At 44.2% G+C, this 19,610-nt stretch overlaps 1 protein-coding gene across 1 annotated transcript in view; it reads right to left on the reverse strand.

Annotated features, from left to right (window-relative positions):
• Nucleotides 1-19,610, reverse strand: part of CELSR1 (cadherin EGF LAG seven-pass G-type receptor 1) — a 168,427-nt gene that overhangs the window by 33,359 nt on the left and 115,458 nt on the right. The window contains exons 6-15 of the mRNA XM_059816567.1: nucleotides 13,726-13,883; nucleotides 13,101-13,264; nucleotides 11,524-11,649; nucleotides 6,389-6,555; nucleotides 5,725-5,910; nucleotides 5,314-5,427; nucleotides 4,815-4,989; nucleotides 3,940-4,081; nucleotides 1,814-1,934; nucleotides 385-568 (exon numbers count right to left, since the gene is read on the reverse strand). Coding sequence (XP_059672550.1) covers nucleotides 385-568; nucleotides 1,814-1,934; nucleotides 3,940-4,081; nucleotides 4,815-4,989; nucleotides 5,314-5,427; nucleotides 5,725-5,910; nucleotides 6,389-6,555; nucleotides 11,524-11,649; nucleotides 13,101-13,264; nucleotides 13,726-13,883 — 1,537 coding nt within the window. The remainder of the gene's footprint in view (nucleotides 1-384; nucleotides 569-1,813; nucleotides 1,935-3,939; nucleotides 4,082-4,814; nucleotides 4,990-5,313; nucleotides 5,428-5,724; nucleotides 5,911-6,388; nucleotides 6,556-11,523; nucleotides 11,650-13,100; nucleotides 13,265-13,725; nucleotides 13,884-19,610) is intronic.

Below are 19,610 nucleotides of genomic sequence, written 5' to 3' on the forward strand. Positions count from 1 at the left end.
TCGCCTGCCTCTTCACCTGCAGCACAGCAATACAATGCTGCACTAGCAGATGAACTTGGGTTTCAAGTAAAATTGGGATTAGTGTTTTGCTCTCCCCCCCTAAGCTTGTTATATTTCCATCTGATGAAAATTAAAGAAATATGAGCTTTTTTCTTTTTCCCCAGCCCCCATGAGTCATATTGGCACAGACTTAGGAGGAGAGGTGCATGTTTAGGCCGCTGCAGCTCCCACTGCCCTTGCTGGAGCCACCTGTTTGGGCTCACGTGTACCCCAGAAGGCAGCTGCATGCCCGCTGCTGTGCATCCCCCATCTCCCCGCTGCTAGTGGCTCTGATCCTGCAACTACAGCCCGGCAGGTCAGCAGCGCTTGCTGGACAGGAGGTACCTTCACAGCCCTTCACGGTAACTTCAGCAAAGGGGTTGTCGCAGCGGTTGCACTGCCGCCCTATGACGCCAGGTTTGCAAGGACACTGTCCCGTCTCCATGTCGCAGGCGCGCGTGTGGGAGCCAGACGGGAAGCAGTCGCAGGGGTAGCAGGTGTCACTGCTCTGGGGCCTGTAGTAATTTGCCTACAAAAAACCAAAACGATAGACACGAGGTATTTGACTTGTATTCCAAATCGTTTGTGTTTCTGAAATCCTCCTCTAGCAGCATGTGCATCATAAAAGGGTTAATTTTGCAAAGCATGGGATAATAATATTACTATTAACAGAAACGCAATAGCTATGGGAAGAGTGCTGTGTTAGCCCCAGCAACATGGAGAGGCAGAGCTGAGCGCTGGGGGGATGGCTGGGCTGCCCTGTGCCACAGAGACCCGGGGTTTGGACCACCATTTGCAGTGGGTGTGGAAGGCCCACGTTACTTCTCATGTACTTACTGCCAGTGCCCAGCAAATGTATTCTTGGAGGATTTGCAGTTTTCTCTGCTTTGCAATTCCACTCTTGTATGGCATGAACAAGCCAGTAAGGAAACTTCTTGCACTGTCCATTTATGTTTCATGTACAGGGTGGAGAGCAACCAATGATCACGTATTCAAATCACATCTTTAAATGCTTTTGATCTGAGGCGTTACGCGATTACACAAGAGCATGGTGCTGGCACCCCACTGACTCGATTTAACGCAACAGTTGCTGTGTGTCCTGCTGGCAGTTTGGAAAGGAGTACAGGGCCAGATTTGCTGCTGCCGGTCTGCACAGGCACAGCTCCTCTGGTGTCATTCAAGCCTATTGTAAAACCTATTGTGAGAAGTCCTTTGTAAAACCTTCAGGAGGGAGTCGCCTCCCCTCCCGCATCCCCGTCTGTCCCTGCCTGTCCACGGCAAATGCCTCTTAAACTCGACAGAGCCGTCACTGAGGAAAGCATTTAGCCTCTCGTATTATTTACCTCTCTCCAGCTGCTAAGCCTTTTGCTGGCCATTGCACAGGGAGGGGAGAGCTTCACCCAGCTGGCTCGAGCTGTTTCATGGCTATTACTCACTTGTGATATACAAAACACCACCGGCACTCCTCTATGCCCAGGTCTGATCTCCCCCGATAAACTAGTCTGCACTTCAGAGAGATCAGAGCCAGGCTTTCATCCTCTCAGTTTTGCTTTCCAAACGCAAATAAGATAAGAGCTGCACAGTATGATTTTGTGAAGGGCGGTGCCAGCAAAATGTTTTAGGTAAAGATTAACTGCACTGTGCACGTATATATATGATACAACGCACAACTGTGTGTATTTTGTCGCATATATTCACTTGTTGTAGTTATTAGTGGTATAGTTACTTTTTAAACCAAAGAAATTTTGACTTAAGACTGGTTTCTTTTGCTTACCTTGCAGTGGCATTCTCCATTGGTCTTGTTGCAATCAGAATCAAACCCTTTACTAGTCTTACAATTACATGGGCCACAGATGGGATTTCCCCACCAGCCTCTGGGACAAGGCAGGTCTGTCCTATAAAAGAAAATCAAATTGAAAGAAAATTCTTTTAAGCTTCCTCTTAAAAGGTGGGAAAAAAGAGCTTTGATCCAAATCTGCACCCAACTCCATCAGATTATAGAGTGTAATGTATCTCACTGCAGCAGCCAACAATCAATACATATATAAATATATATATACACTGTAATAAAAGAAAATAAAGACTACCAGTGCTACAAAACCCCCGAGGGAATGCTTCTCTAAATGTTTTCAAGACCAGCTCCTCTATGTAAGGAGTATACATCTGTATGAGCAAATAAAGTGCTCTTTCCTCTGGGAGAGGGTGATGGGGCCCATGCTGCTTAGTGGAAACAGTCCCAGTCCCACCAGACCCAGCGCCATGCTGGGGAAAGCGCTGGCTGGGGCAGGCTGGAAAGCCGGTGCCAGGCTGTGCTAGCACTTCAACAGCTCGGGCAACTGCAGGCAGTGCTGGGCCTGTGCCCTGGTTTACCTACCGCCACAAAAGTCTTGAGGTACAGCCCCACAACATTTTATATTCCATCCCCCAACCCCCCGGGTTCCTGTCCCAGCCCTGCTGTGGGCAGCAGTGCTTGTTCAACCTGCGGGGACACCAGCTCAGGTGCAACGCTGGCGGCAAGCTCACCCTATCAAGAAAAGTCACTACTTTTAGCCAACTTGGCTTTCTCAGCCAGTGCACCACAGGGTCTGGAAAGCCCTGGTCTGCTACAAGGGAGGAGGAGGACACATGTGGTTGGGGACATGGAAGAGGGAAGGATGGCAGCTTTGACTCAGACCATGACTATGATTCAGACTATGAGTGCAGCAGTGCGGCTTGTCGGAGGCTGTGCAGCAATCCAAAAGCCAACCCTGCTGAAGGATAACCCTTGTTTTCACTGGTTCTGTTTCTTCTGGGTGAGCTTCTGAGCAGGTTGTCCCACAGATGCCCCAACACTAGTGCTGGCAGGAAGAGCTCTGGGAAGGGGCTGGGGCAGCAACCAGGGTCTCTGCTAGCTGGAAGTCTTCATCAAGCAATAGCCCGAAGGCTGACACTGCCGAGTTTGTGATCAGAATAATGCACAAGGAATCCCCTCTTTGCTGCGCATTTTAGGAAAGAAAAGCTGTTTGCCTTCTGTTTCAAAGACCACAACTAATTTTGTTTACGGTAATTGCCAGGTTTGTTCTTCTGTGCTTTACAATATGAAAAACCACAATGCTGCACTTGACATGATGTCAGCAGATAATCACAAGGGACAATGTCTCTGCGTCGCTAATCCAGAGGAATGAAAGATGAATCTGGCAACAGCACGGCCAACATTTGCAAGTCCACACAACAAAATGTGGAAGAAGCAGCTTGTGGTTTTCAAAGGGAAGGAAACATCACATGAGCTATTCCTAAATGGGCAGACAAATGCACTTCATTTGCACATCATGAATGGCCCATATTACAGTAAATCAAAGTGCCGTCTCTGGGATAAGAGGAGGTTGGTTGCTAAATGCTTATCTGAGACCAGGAAGCTGGTGACAAGGGAATCAGCACGTTTCCCCTACACAGCAACAGGACATAGGCTTCCCAGACTGTCCAGAAGAGATGGCTTTTTGCCAGCCCGGGGACTAGACCCAAACTGCAAAGCCATTTTATCTGGCCACAGGCCACCTAACTGGGTGCATCGCTCTGTGTGTGTGATGGAGGACCTGAAGGAGAGACGCAGAGCAAACTCAGTCCAAGCCCACTACAAGGTACAGGTCAGATCCAGTGCTGTGTAACACAGGACAACTGGTCTAGCGCCTGAGCTGCTGCTGAAGAAAAGTGGGCCCCGAGAATATGGAAGTTTGCCTGGTCTCTGGGAAGAGAGCTCAGGAGTGCCAAAGGGCAGGGAGCCTGCAAATACCATCGACTATGAACACTAAAATTGTTACAGAAATACTAATCGAAGCAGAAAAGTAAGCAGGAGGACTGCTGCCTTAGGAGATGAGGCACCTGGAAGGATCAAAAAAACAAGAACAAAAATAATTCTCTTACTTGCTCTCGCAGTACTGTCCATAGTAGCTTTGTCCACATTCGCACGTGTAGCCATGGGATGAACTAGGTTTGTGCACACACGTGGAGACATGCTCACATGGGTTCAAATTACATACATCAACACAGTCTCTCCCAAAGTACCCTGGGGAGACAAGGTTATAAAATTACAGCAACCATTGTAATTTACGATTCGCATGTCTCCAAAAGACCATTTTAAGCTTATACACTAATAACACATCTTCAATAATCAGTAGATTCCCCCTGAGATACTGTCAGAAAGAAGGTACTCTTTTCCCTCTCAGCAAAAAAGATAGTGGGCTGTTCTTTTCGACAGTCTGTTAACATGCTTGAGGCACCCTTGTGCCTTTGGTTCCCAGTTTTATATTCAGGGCATGTGTTACAAACAGTTTTGTATTCTCTCCCTGCGTGTATGGGAGGTGACTGTGCTGGGTGCTGACAGCATGTGCTGGCTACATGCACCAAAACAGAGAAAACATTCAAAGTATCTTGATTAGAATGCAGGGTGTGAGACTGAAATCCAACAGCAGAAAAGGCTGGGAAAGAAAAAGAAAAAAAGAAAAAGAAAACAGACAAAAAGAAAAGGGGAGGTGCATGGAAACAGCCCTTTGGACCAGAGACCATCTTTCTGTTTGGTAGATACGTTGCCTAGAACAACTGATCCTTAGTCCATGACTGCAGTTTCAAGGGTGCTACAGTAAGACTGAGAAAGATAATACTGATTGTAAGAGGAAGAATCAGAAGATGAGCACTTTGCAAGAATGCTGCTGCTGCTGCTGCCGCTGCTTTTCTTCTGATGAGCACATGAAGATATGATTCACCTCCTGGATGAGTGCATGGGATGGTCACTGGGTTACCTGGGTCACAGACGCAGGAGTAGCTGTCCCAGTCATCACTGCAGTAGCTGTGCTGGGGACATGGGTTGGAATCACAGGGGTTATCCACTTCGCAACCCTCCTTCACATTGATCTTGACAGCCTGTTTCATGTTGAGCGTAGCTGTATTTGTAGATGTCTCTCCCATTCTTACTCCCTGGTGACAAAAGGCAATTACTTTTAAATTAGAGTCTTCATTCAGAATACAGTACTATGTGTTTCACTACTTCCATTAATCTGTGAAGCTACGTTTTAAAGAGACATCACTTGATCAGCCAAACCCAGATTTTTTTTCAAATGCTGTTCCCCTGTGAGACCAGATTTGTACCTGGGAAAGTGCATGGACTTTAATATTTTGATTCTTAGATATTTTGATGGAGGAAACAGAAATGTTCAGGGATGGATGAAAAAGAAAACCTCACATTTTCACGAGTGATTTCTTAAAAGTTCAAAGTTTGTTGCTACACTTTTCATTTCATACCTGCATACAGCCATAAAATCCCTGCTGAACAGAGACCTGGTCTCCGGAGACACCTCCCACAATGATGCTTTTCATTTTCAGTCCAGGTAGTTGATTTCCAATCTGCACAGTGCTCTGTTGAGGAAAAGGACAGTCGATAAGAAGCACTATCATCCTCTGTGACACAGACAGCCTACGTTCTGTAGAGATGGAGTCAAAGCAGTGAGGAGCTAGACACCTGAATGTGGCTTTTAACAGACTTGTTCGTAAGATACCTTATCATTAGGCTTAATAAATTAATATAACTTCATTGGGCACATATCACTGCAGAACATGGCTCACAGCATAAATATTTGTCCTCAATGCTTTATCCTAGTTTCTCCTAAAAATATTTCTGTAGTGCTTAGTGGCAAAGTTACGATGCTGCCTTACCTGGTACATCCCATAGTCCAAGGACATGACAGCGAGGTACTTGATGTCTTTACCATCTTTAGCACTCTTCAGCTCTATTAATAAATGATGCCATTCCCCATCACTGACTCGTGACTGGCTCATCTTCAAACTAGCAACCTGGCTCAGGCCACTGTACACTTCAAACTGCACGTAGTTGTTCAGTATCTGTTGAAAAAAACTCATGTCTATTTTTTGCTACGTGTTTGCATTTGATGCAGAAAGGGGCAGAGGGCAAGACAATTAACGTTTCCTAAGTGAACCCAAAAGGGAAAAAAGCCCAAACAGTAAAGAAAGGAACACTTGCAATAACTCCTTGTATAACTTCGGACGTTCAGACAAAACTGAACATAAAAAACTACTTACAAAAAAACCCCTAAACAATCAAGAGGCACATTTTTTGCGTCTATACTAATGCACACTACTACCTCTGTTTAAAAAAATAATCTTAAACCAACGAATCTGAATTTTACAATGAACTTTTCATCATTGATCTTTTGATCTTTGTAAAAGGGTGAAGAAATCATTTGCATTTATTGATGTGCATTTAGCTGGGTGGACGAAGCTATGTAGTTCATGTGGCCATATCCACTGATGGGGGAGAATTTCTTAATTCTTTTCTAACCAAAGGCAGCCACATTTTTACCTGAATGTTGATCTTGGATGCAGTCCCAGCATTGGCTTGCATTAACATGCCATTGACTTTCCGGGTTCTGAACATCAGCCCAATGTACCATGGCACAGAGATGGTAATGTCAAGGTCACTCCAAATGATAATGCTTTCACCACTGAAACGCTGAGGAGAAGGCATTGCTGTAAATCAAAAGACAGCAGAGAATCAGTTGATATCCTTCAGGACAAAGTTTAAGAGGAGAAATGACACTGTGTCGTGGTGATGGCGCAAGGTAGCTAGTCCCTTGAGCTTTTTTTAATCTACTATGGAGTAAGAGCCAGTCTAGGGGAGTTACTATGAAGCAGCTGATAATACTGTAAATTCACAACCTACTCTTGTTGTGGGGTAGGCACCTTGTCTCAGTGCCTGCACTCAAAGGCAGCACCTCCACAATGCTGTGGCATTACACAGGTGAGCGATGTTCCTAGAAAGGTGAGCTCAGGATCTCCACTGATACAGTTATGCTGATGAGTGGGTGGACTCATGAGTAGGAAGTATGAGGGCAACACTTGCTGCAGATGTTTTCAACATATCCTTGATTACCTGCTTCTAATTAATACATTAAACACAGAGGAAAAGGCTGGGAGGCAACAGGAAATATTAATTAATTATAAATACTCCAGGGCCAGATTATTCAGCTGTCTCAGTTATGCAGCCTTTTCACAGGGAGAAAGCTTGTGTGGAATTGCCTATATCATCTGCCTTAAATACCTCAAGGTGATAGCTGAAGAGTTGCCCTCCTCTCTAACCTTGCACAAACACTGCTCCTACAGGGAGATGCCGATGACAGCCTTCAATGGAAAGCACTTTCCTGATGGAAAATAGGGGAACACCCACCCTTTGGACTTTTAAAGTAGTTACCTGAGGTAACGGGAGCTACAATACCATGGATTAGTTGTTCCCACTGATTAGAAGCACAAATTAAGCTGTGGGAGCTCTGTGCTATTTGCAGCACCTCACATGGCACCTCCACCATGCGTGGCACCTTGTAGCGAGATCCGATGTCCTCGTTCACGGGCATGCTGGTGAAGTTCATGGCAGCTTTTTGCAAGCGGAAGCAGGCATTAGAGACTGGGTACAACCACCACCGATTGGCACCCAGCCTTGTATCTTGTCATGCACTGAGCCCATGCAGATGGTCAGTGAGATGACAGTCTCCTTCCTCTTCTGCTCCACACTACCATATCTGCTGACTTTTCTGGATTTTCTTGTAGTAAGAGAGATCATGTATATATAAATGTGCACATGTTACTTTAAAATGGCAAGTCCTTAGAAAAAGGTAGAGGGACGACATCATTGCAGAAGATGGAGTCAGGTTGATAAGAAGTTGCATTTTTTGGAGGAAAAAACCCCAAACCCAAAATTCTGGTATCTCTGCCTTGCTGGTCTCTATAAGGGGAAGGCTGTGTGTGGGAGAGCACAGGGGTTGGAGGAAAGTGCTGTCTGCAAGCCCTTCAACTCCCTATTTGTGAGAAACAAGATGTTAGTGACTAGCGGACTACCACTAGCCAAGCCAGAGGTGTAACTTGACTTGTCCTTCTCTAAGGTATGGTTACCTGAACACTCCACCCTGGGGCAAGTGCAGGCAGCTCCAAAGGGCAGCCCCTCTCCCCCCGGCTCCAGGCTGTGATCTCCCCTTTGCAGTCACACTCAGTCCTCCACGAATGCTAGTGGGAGCATACGGTGGAACAACTGAAACTTAGTGTGCTCTTGAAAGCCAGACAGAAATTTAAATCAGTTTGCCACCAGACATAGATGTCCCCAGCTTGCTTAAAACTTGAATCCGGTGCTCGAGCTCTGGCTGTCTGGGCCAGGGCATGATTCATCAGCACGCACTGCATCACATCAACGTAAAAGTAACTGGGACATCAGTGTTGAGCATGATCATTTCCTCCTTCCGTTCCACGTGTGCAAAAGTCAGCCCTCTCCTTTCTCCTGTAGCCTGCTGACCTTCACAATGACCTCAACTTCCAACTTCTTTGCTAGTGGTTTTCCAGACTGTTGCTGAGATTTTTAAGTCCACCTGCCTCCAGAGAGTGCAGCCAGGATGCAAACCTTGCAGGCTTCCTACCTGCTGGAGGCTGGGAATGCTGTTTGCAAGCGTTTCCACTCGGCTCCTGGGAGAACTGGACTGGCATGGCAATTAGCCACCTTCTTCCTTTTCTCACTGGTGGTAACTTTCAGTGCTTGCAAATACCATTCCCTTCCCACACCTCCTCCCAACTCCCTTCCCTTCCCCAGGGGCAGGGTGCACCTTCCCCTGCTAGTAAAACAGAAATCCCCATCCGTCAGGCCCCTCCGACCTCCCTCCTCCCCCCAGCCCTTCCCCATGTCTGGGACCAGGGGGTTTCCATGGAGGGGCTGGTGGCCACATCCAATGTGCCCAGATGGGACCTGACCACCCTTGTCACCACAGAGGCGAGCACATGTGCTTCCAACCACAGCATCTCCCTGCCATCTGCGATGCGCTGATGCAAACTAATTGTTTTCTCAGGGTTTGTCACTTTGAAGTGCTGCCTGTGTATCTACATACACTTTTAAGAGGTTCCTACATTTAAAAGGCCATCAGAAAGATGTGAGGGCTATTCATTGTGGAGAGAGAAGGCCTAGGGAAAGACACTGCCAACATCAGGATGTCACCTGCAGATTGGGTGTAGGACATGCGACAGCTTACGTTTTGGTGCAAACCTGTGGTGTCCAGCCCCAGGCTGGCGCAATGACATCAGCTATCTGAGAGAGAGTTGGGCACAGCTGCTACATCTTCACAGCACTGCAATATCTCAATTTTTAAAAGAATTAAACTACAACAAAGGTGAAACGAATTTTTCCCTCATTTTATCTCCCTTTTATATATCAACAGAGGGAGACGGGAGCTGCCAGAAGGTGAGTCAGCAGGTCCTAGGAGGGTGGTGAAGGTAAAACACTCCATCCTCACTAGTGCAGACCAGATCCCAGAGTTTCTGAAGAGTGGGCAGTTGAAAAAGTTCAATTCTTAACTTGCCAAAGCCATTGGTGTCTGTGAACCTGAAGCAGATCCAGCACTGCCAAAGGGATTGAAGAAATGCATCAGCCAATCACTCTTACACAAGAATGCAAATATTCTAGCTAAGACTTTTTTAAAAATAACTGCCTAATAATAGCTAATGCTGTTAGGATCATATCTGAGCACTCAAATGAGCAACCTGAAAGCCAGGAGTATCGTATATCAGTGATTCCTCCTGACTTTAACTTCAGGCTCCTGAAATCTTTGGTCACATTTGAGAAAAATCGATTTCTTTCTTGGCTTGCAATTTTTCCTTAGGGACACTTTGCCCCACAAATATCATCAAAGCAGCAAGCAGCCTGCTGCCCTCAAACTATAAAAAACCCACAAAAATTGAGGCATCAGCAAGAACACGGGGTTACCGAATGACAAAGGGGACGTGCAGGAATGCACAGCACTGGACGCAGAGGAGACTGCTGGGATGGGGGGCGAACAGTGATGCTGTGATTGTTGTCATCTGTATTACTTGAACTTAAAATGAGTTTCCAGTGATGGCTACAAGGCAGTTCTGAGGTGATTTTCTAAATCCCAAACTTCATGTTTTGGTCTTGAGTTTGGGATAAGAAAATGATGAATAAAACACACATTTGATCGAATTTTGAAATTTCATTTCAAAACTACGATAAAGACAGAGGGAAGGATACTCTTTGCATGTGATAGCACTACTCCCCATTTACCCCGGTACAAGTCACACCAGAGTTGAGCCCTGGCACTCTCTCGGGAGACATCAGCATCGGTTTGTACCACAGAGACCAGCCTATCATGAAGAAAACACCAGAACTTCACTGACAAAGACACAGGACATGAGACACATGGAAAAACTAGATCTTCATACAAACCTGAAGAGCTCAAAATATTTGAGGAGATGCTATAGAAAGCAGGTACCTCACAAGGGGCAGTAATAGCAGCTTTGGGCTCTGCATGAGGTGGGACATAGGAAGAGGCCTCCATGATTCCTTGCCCCCATCCCTCACCCTGCAGACCATTATTTCCAAGCCAGAAACTTAACTATGTGTCCTCTCCTCCTAAGCTGCTGCTTCTCAGGCAAGGGGAGAGCAGTTGCCACCACCTAGATCTGCCCCAGGCTGAGGCATACTGTGCTGAAGTGGTTTGCAAATCACTGTGGTGTGTGCACCTCAGCTTGGAGACCTGCTATTCCAGGGTCCACGCCCTGCTGAGAGTAACCAAGAATGTCTGATTTGGGGTAGATACATCAAAAGAACAAAATCCTTGATCGCACCACAAACTATTCTGGGCTAAGTGTCACGTGGGAATAACAGAAACGAAGACCTACCACATCTGCATCAGAGGCCAGAATTTGGCCTTCTGTTTCTAGGAAAGCCATGCCTAGTTTAAGCATGTTTTCTTTCCTGGAAGCCTCCAGGAAGACTCCAAATGAGCAACCCTCCACCAGATGTGGAGGTGCCACCTTACAGCGGGCAGCCCGCTGCTGCACTGACCCCATGGGACCCCGAATGCAGACGACTCCTTGCTTCCTTGTGAAGAAACTAACTGCAAGTTCTTCACGCCCTATAAAACACACCTGCTGCTCCTTCCTCATCCTTTATTAATGAGGTTTTACACATATACGCACATTGTGTTCAATCAAAGAAAAACCCAATAAAACTGAAAGTGCTCGTACTCAGCAGAGACTGACTTCTTGCCAAGAAAATGGTGATTAAAACTGCACATTCATCCCCGGTTTGAGCCAAAGCCCAGTAAAGTCAGCGGGATTCTTTGCACTGATTTAAAGGGGCTTAGGATCAGGCATTTTCACTATAAACAAATTACTAAATACCGCCAAGTTCTGTGGAACTACTTTGCCTATGTAAGTAAAACAATGGAAGCTGCTGTTATTCATGACACTATGTCAGCGATCATATTTATTATATTGGCGATCTCTAAAATTATTTCAAATAGATAATGGGTGATTTTTAGTCTTAATTGCAATCTTCTGTTACCTATCCATTAAGCATCACAGTCTGACATACATTCTATGAGATGTTAATGACGGGTAACGAAACCTGCACACATGACTACGCATGAAGAGGTCTTTGCATCCTACCTTGCTCACAGTTTTTCCCTCCGTAGCGTACAGGGCACTCACAGATGTACGTGTTCCACTTGTTGATGCATGTGCCTCCGTTCTGGCACCAGTTGGTTTCGCAATAGTTTCGCTGCGCTGCACAGCCTGAAATTCAGGAAAACAGTTACTTTGCATGGTATTAACAAGAAAAAGGCTCTGAATGATTGTATCTGAGTTTTTATGTAAAAAGAAGACATGACCATTATAGGTTTGGGGTTTTTAATATCCTTGAAGTCAGTGAAGCAAAACGTGGATGGCAAAAGTTTATGTGAGCTGAGCAAGTGCCAAATTCATAAAGACAACTCTAACAAAGGCTATTAAATACAGTCACTGAGCTGTAAATCTCTGGGGACTAAGACAAAATTTTGGGGAAATATCACTGCATGCTTGTCCTGTTTTTATACTCTTCCCCTGGCATCCACTGCTGGAGACAGGCAGATCGACTGCTGCTGTGATTCAGCACCACTGTTCACAACTTACTGTCATCTAACCGAGACACTAACCAGGGAAAGCCAATGTGCAGTGTTACACAGTGGAGTAACACTACTATACCTCACTGTTTTAAACTATACTGAAACACGTTTCCAAATAAGGGAAAAAAAAAATCCATCCTAAAGAAAACACTTCATGCCCCTCCTGATGTCTATTTCCATAAGACAAAAACTTGTGTTTAACTAATATTAGAGACATAACTGTTAAAAAAGGGCTCCAAGACAAAATAGCAATTTGAAGCTTATGCTACGACTCCCTTCTTAATCCAGGATCAATGCAACATACCTAAGAACTGCAATTTAGCTCTTACACAGACCTTCAGCAGGGTGGAAGGAAGGCACTCGCCACTCTTGCATGTAAGAGACAGTTTTATGATGATGAGGACATTTTGTACACCAGAACTAATCCTGACCAGGGATGCAGGGACTGGAAACCGAATCAGAAACTCCCAACAGGCTGCTTCATGAAGCAAGTTTCAGATTTGAAGGACTGCAGAATTTGATTTACAGAACAAACATAATTTATGAAGAAGTCATTAAAAATGTTTTTTTCATTAACTTATCCCACTGGCTTTCAGAGCAAAATGAAATTTAAAAGGAAATTTAAAAAAAAAGAGGAAAAGTTCATTTAGGAGTAAATTCCTAGGTGAAACTCGTAGCAATGCAGAAGGTCTAAACATGCCCAGTCCTTTTCTGCGTGCCACTTAATCCTTTAAGCGTGTGCTCTGCCATGGGCTATTGTGTGCGTCCCTAGCACGGGCGCAGACTGCACCTTGCTCAAACAAACAAGGTGCGTTGAGCAGGTCTGGATGCAGCTGCACCGGTGACCTGGTGGCAGCGCAATGCCCAGCAGCCCTTCAAGACCCTGCCACATGGCCCGGGGCAAATGCTTTGTGCTCAGCAGCACTAGCGGGGGGACAGGGGCTGTTTCAGACTCCTCTGTCCCCTGCCCTTTCCTGGGATTCCTCCCAGTGGTGGCCCCTTCGACATCCTAAGCGCTGTTACACACACAGCTACAGCAGAGAGCTTTCTTGTGTTGACTTTTGAGGCGGTAGTCGCTCATACCTGGCAGAGTGCCGTTATTGGCAATAAAACTAGCCATGTCAATCGGCTTGCTGTCGATCGAGAGGTTCCTCATGCAGCCAATAAACTGTCTGTTGTGCACTGGGAAATCTTCAGGCAAGTTTGGGACACCACCAAGGAGGAGAGGGCCAGTTAGGTCCAAAGATCTGAAGAAACAAAGAAATGCTCATAATTTCTTGCATATCGTTTGTTTTGTTTTGTTCTTTATCTTACTGCTTCCATAAGCACATTTGAGCTGTTTAGTTCACCCGTGTTGCCATGCACTTCCCTCTGCTACATCAGCACTTCCAGAGCTTGTAATCGAAGGACCTTCCAGAAACACCGTAACTTTTAACTTAGGAGCTGTCATATGCGTACAGAATCCAATGACCTGTCCCTAACAGTGGCCAATATGAAGAAGAAAATGAAGATTAGGGAAAAATGTGCAGTGTACTGACACTTGCAGTAGCCTCAACAAATTCTACCTACCAAACGAAACCTTGCTACTTTTTCTTGTTAAATCATATCTGCTTTTCCAACTTAATTTGCTTAGCAGTTAATCACATACTGTTGACTCTCCCCTGAAAGAAGAGAATGAGTGGAAAACGCAAATATAGGGAATCCTTACTTCTTTGAGCCAGTCTGAGTCCCCTGGGCAGCGCAGGTGTAGTTTCCAATGAGGCTCCCGAAGCGCACAGCCACTGCTGTGTCACAGTCGTCCACAGTCACCACAGCCACCTTCTCTCCTGAAGGCCCGTGAGGAATTCCTAATCGCCCAATGTTGGGCTTCAAGAAGTAAATGGCACATGTCATACAGTGCTACATACACATGGGATTTAAATGCTGGTTCAGCCAACTCAACAACGTACTTCTTATTTCCCAAGGGGGACTAAAATAGGATGTGTAAATATAGTAGCAGAAGTTAAGTTGACCTACAACACCCAGGCAAGAAGAAAACCCAATGGATGACTTTAAAGAGGGTCCATATGTGCACAGCAAACTCTAATAAATTCTGCTCATTTTGCAACTTTTCACGTCAAGTGAATGAAGTAACTTGAATTTTAACATTGTTTCTGCCCAAAGACAGAAAAACATAAAATGATGTAATATCACAAGTGAGGCTAAAGGTTTAAATCAAATTTCCCCTGATGTGGGTACTCTGTTGGGGCCACCACAAACTGAGTGCAGGTTCCTATAAAGGCTATAGTGAAAGGTTGTCCGATGACTGTGAGGCAGCTTAGACGAAGACTGCTTGTGTCTGCTCGAAGTGCCTCCCAGCTACAAGATGGAGGGCATGGAAACCCACTGCCTATGGCTGAGAAGCCCCCTGGTTTCTAGTCACAGGAAAATAGAGATCATCAACTCAGAGAGCTGGACAATCAAAAGCAAGGGATGGAGCTGAGCTTGCTCACACAGCTGCTTTGGTCCAGGCATGCAGACCGACACTGTGGGTGGTGCATGGAAGATGGGAAGAAAGTGTGTTTTAGCATGGCAATAAATGCTGTGGCTTGTCTTGATCTCCAGCTTCACCCAGGCAGTAGGAAAATCCTGCCCGCGCACCCACCCACAATGTGCCCTTGTGAACATGGGCCGCAACCCTAGAATTATCACACTCATCTTCACACCTCCACCGTTACTGGCTCACTCTGCTAATAATCACCTTGCTGGCAGGTGTTGTTCTCCCCACTTCAGCAACTACTGACAACTGCGGAAATCCAGTGATCCCAACAGGCAGGAAAGCCTACAGGACCACTGGGAATCCAACCCCAAACACCAAACTTCTGTGCCTCTACCATAAACACATCCTTCATCTCCATTAAATTCCTAACTGACAAGATGTACCCCAGCGTGACTGACAGGAGACCATATCTGCTACACAGAAACTCAAGAGACAGATTCCTCCAGTGGAGAAGTGCATCATGACTGTTAAAAAAGGGGGCATGTATAAACAGTAGCATATCAGCCTCAGTGAAGAACTAGCAAATTCTGTAAGAAAACAGTTTTCCATGTTTAGTGTTCGTAGAGAGCTACAGAGTCCTAATCTACCACTGGTGCAGGATCTCGGAGGACTTTATGGGTACGAGAGAAGCAATGAGCTGAACTCCCCTGGCTTTGCTGCAGTTCCTCTACAGGCAAAGGGACACCTCACAGAAGTGAAGTCACCAGGATCTGACCCAGACACGTGGCACAACTGAAAGCCAAGAGATACTTTTATGATGCGTTGATCAACAATAGTTGTAACCACATGAAAACAGAAGATGGCTGGGCATCACACCAGAGTTTGCTGTACACTTACTTTAAAACATATATTGCTCAACTGCGTACTGAAATCCCTTATTTGTACAGCAAACAAGGAAGCAGTAAGGGGATAAATGCCTAGTCTTTCTGTCTCGCTTGCACACACATAAATTTGTTAAAATACCTGAAGTCACTTACATCATGTGTAAAGAGATACAGATTTATTTCTAATGGTAATTATCCCAATGTATAAAAACATTTTAAAAAGATGTTTCCTGGTGTCAGTTCCAGTTGGAAAGTATTTTCCATTTCCTCTACCAAGAACTAATGTGATCACATAGTTTGGCAGTTACACAGTACAAGGTTTTGACCTCTCTTGAGTGCTATTAAGGCAGATTTTATTTTTTCCAATACTCCTTGGACTTTGCCACTGCCTAGCTTGGAAAGACAGGAAACACATATTTGCAGGGCTGAAAATCTTATTGTATGCAATGATAGCAATGTTAGTGAGTAGCTTTTCAAAGTAAATGAAAAAATACTTAGAAAATTAACCAGCTGATAGGCAGACCTTCCCTTCCAAAATTAAAATGTTTACATTCTGGGTGCTACTTCTATTTATTTGGAGGAATGATTCGATTAACATTTACGTTCTTGGGCTTCACTGAAATAATCTATTGTTTCTTACATGGGAGCCTTGACAAAGGCAGGGTATTTATTCTCGCAGCAGGGGGGATCTGCCCAGTGTTAATCAAGACTGCAACCTGATGAGACTCAGCAGTTTGCAGCTGCTCCTTCACAGTCAACTAGCTGCAGTGGCAAATTAACTTTTTTCCCCTACTTCTATTTAACACAGAAATTGCCAAGTGTTTCTCTAGATGTTGACTGGTCATTGCAGTGCAGATCTCTGGCATCTCTTTGGCTGTAATGACCACAGAGAGCTATAAGCTGATGAAGAAGAAATGGAATATTCCAGTGAATGAAAAGAGACCTGTCGACAGTTCAAACCATACTTAGTTCAAACACGTAGTGATTTTCTGATCATGTTAAAAGGTCCATTTGACAGAACAGGCTTTTCCCAAAATGGAAGAATATGTTGCTGGGAAAGGAAAGAGAGATTGGCTGAGTGATTTAATGTGACATGGGCTCTTTTTTCACTTATATGTGGCAACTACTACACTACTCATCTTTTCAGCACCTAGTGTAAGGAATACTTTATAACTGAAATAATGTGAAATAAATAAAAGACTGGAACAGAGGGAGCCTAAGTTAGGAGTTCCTTCAGAATTGAATCATGAAACTGATTTCGTTAATTCAATATTTTGATTAATACTAAACATAGTTTGTTGGTGACACAAAGGATATTTAGAGTATCATGCATTAAAAAAAAAGAATCACTTTGAATAGCTGAGTCCTAGAAACAGAATTAATCACAAAAAATGAAACTTGGGATCTAATGACAAAAATTTCTATTGCAGGTTCAAAGATCATCAGCTATAAATGAAAAAAAAAAAGAAAAAATTAACTGTATTAATTGACTACAAAACAATTATGAACCACGGTGTGATTAAAACATAAAAAAGGCAATACAAGAGTGGGTTGCTGAGAAGATGGGTATGATGGAAATTTTATGACACTGAATGGGATAGAATATTGTGGACAATTTTGATTTAGTTTATTAAAAATAACTTCCAACTACAGCAGATGCACAGAACTGCAGCCAGGACAATGGAAAGCTTACCTTATCAAACAGAAAAAAAGGACTTGCCGTGCTTAGCCTAGCAAAGTAACGGCCAAGGAAGAGTTTTGGAAATGAGAAGATGCTATCACTGCAATGGACACAGTACAAGAATAAGTGGGGATAAGATGCTCATGAGTAATGTAAGTTGGAAATCAGCAGGTGATGCCCAGCAATAGAAGGGGTCGTCTTTGGGAAAGCAGCAGTGGCAAAAATTATAAAAGAGAACTTAATTTGTTTGTGATTATAGAAGTTGGTGTTAGCAAGAGGACTGGCCTACATTCGAAAGAAAATAAGTAACAGTAAGTAGTACTTGGAAAATACACAAGAAAGCAAATTGTCACCACTAAATGATTGCACACACACTTACATTTCAGGCATCATCTTTGCTTCTGTGGAATCCTACTGGAGCAAGACTGATCCCTAACAGTAGGAACAGCTAACAGTAACCAGCATTAATTCACACTATTATCTTCTGGAAATATCTTCAAGGAGTTAAAAGCCAGACTTTCATATGGGTGCTTAGCAGTCCTTTCTGCCTGTCAGACTCATCTCCTGAAACACCATGCTACCCAAAAGGCAAGTTTCATTAGCTGTGCCAATTCTGCACTCATGAGTAAATGTTCAATGCAGTGTACAGGAATTTACCAGCATGACCCCCATTAATGGTAATGCAAGTCATGTAACTGAGTTCCTGCTCATGGGGCTGAAAATCTACCTTGTGCTGCCTAACCCTAAAGGCTGCCTTTTTATTTAGTGCTCGTCCAGAAAGAGGTTGGAATTCAAACTTCAAAGACCACATGCTGTAAAAGTGAGTAGCAAGAAGAGGTACCAAACAGTGCCAGAGAAAGAACTTGGCCTCCCTTAAACAAACTATGAATGAAATGGATTCATTCTGGACTGAAAAAAAAGTGGCCCTGAGTGTCGCAGTGTATTATCACCATCACATAGTGATTCTTCAAACATTCTGTGCACCCCATATTAAAGTATGTTGTGTTTGTTGTACGGATGCTTATGTTTGCTAGATATAATCGCATAGACACTTGGAGAAGAGAAAGAAGCAGCCCTGACTCAGGACCCACATGTGAGAGCAGAAGCTACCTACCCTTCTCTCTAACTGTGAAACAAAATGAACCATATTTATTTTCCTCAAATAATGGCAATTAGTACACAAAATTGGACAGAATGTCATGAAACTTAACTTTGCCTCTTCAAGCTTTCATGAAGGAGATTAGTGGTTCCGATGTATGGGTGGACAATCTCAAATCTCGTGTCTAACCCATGACATTCTCCCTTGTCCAGACAGAGTCACAGGCAGACTGCGATTGCAGGAATGACAGTCTCCCAGGATGTCTTTTGAAAACTGCAGTTTACTGTCTGACCATAGCAGAGTTAACAGTGAGACTCACCCACTGTCCTCAGTGGTGACCTGGAGGAGTGACCTTCTCAAGCTGCAAAGGTGCATGTAACTCCCTTTGGCCACCTGCAGTGACTTTCTCAGGTTGCAGTTGACAGCCGAGTGAGAGAACACCACTGCAAAGGTATTTTACTACTGATGCCAAATCTGATTTTTGTGAAACCCAAGTATGGAGCAATGAAATGTTTGGACTTCTCCCCACAACTTCAACAGAAAGAAACACATGCAGATTCTTCCAGGTGCATGTAAAATGCTGAGAAGCTTAATCTGTGAACTTGCGTTTTATAAATGGAGACCAGATAGAGGAGAGAAGGTCATCAAAACACATCTGTTTATAGTTTGCAAATCTACTGCACAAATCTGCTCCCATTCCACTGAAAACATCAGACACAGATATTCTCATGTATCTCAGTTTCATTTGGATTCTCTATTATTTTAAAGTAAATATTTAAGCTGCGAGAGCCCACACAGTTACTTATTAAAGACACAGATGGTCTAATGATGCACAGTGAATGGAAAAGACATACAGATTAACGGACAATACAAGCTTTGTCTTAAATATGTAACCGTTACATTTTTACATTATAAATACTACTGTTTTCAAAAGCCACAATGCAAAATTGTTAGAGAGGTTTAAGCAAATAGTCCAATCTTTGGTAGACTTATTTTGAATTAAACCAGACTAGATACTGTACATGTAATAGTAACACTACAAAGTGCAAATGTTTAGTCAATCAGCAGCAGTGATGACACTCAGATTCCTGGATCTCACCCTTTTATTAGTTAATCCGCAAGATAATAGGGCTTTTCCAAAGGTCCCACAAGCATTTCCTCCACCAGAAACACCTTTTTCCAACTTCCATTCTTAGATAAAAAATTGCCACTTGATTTTTCACACAGATGGAAAAAGGGAGAGTGTTTTTGGTCAGCCATGGGAGAGTGTTCCAACTTCATGGATATTCCCTGAACTCAAAGTGAAAGCTGTGTTCTCCAGCCCGAACCTCGGCCACGAGGACTTCCGCCTGCTTTAGCCACCCCATTGAGTCTTTTGAAGGAGCTGAGGAGACGATTCAGCAGCAGACTGTAAATATGGCCAAGACTTTGAGAATACGAACTGAGAACC

This window comes from Gavia stellata, chromosome 4 (genome assembly GCF_030936135.1).
Source record: "Gavia stellata isolate bGavSte3 chromosome 4, bGavSte3.hap2, whole genome shotgun sequence".
Taxonomy (NCBI): Eukaryota; Metazoa; Chordata; class Aves; order Gaviiformes; family Gaviidae; genus Gavia; species Gavia stellata.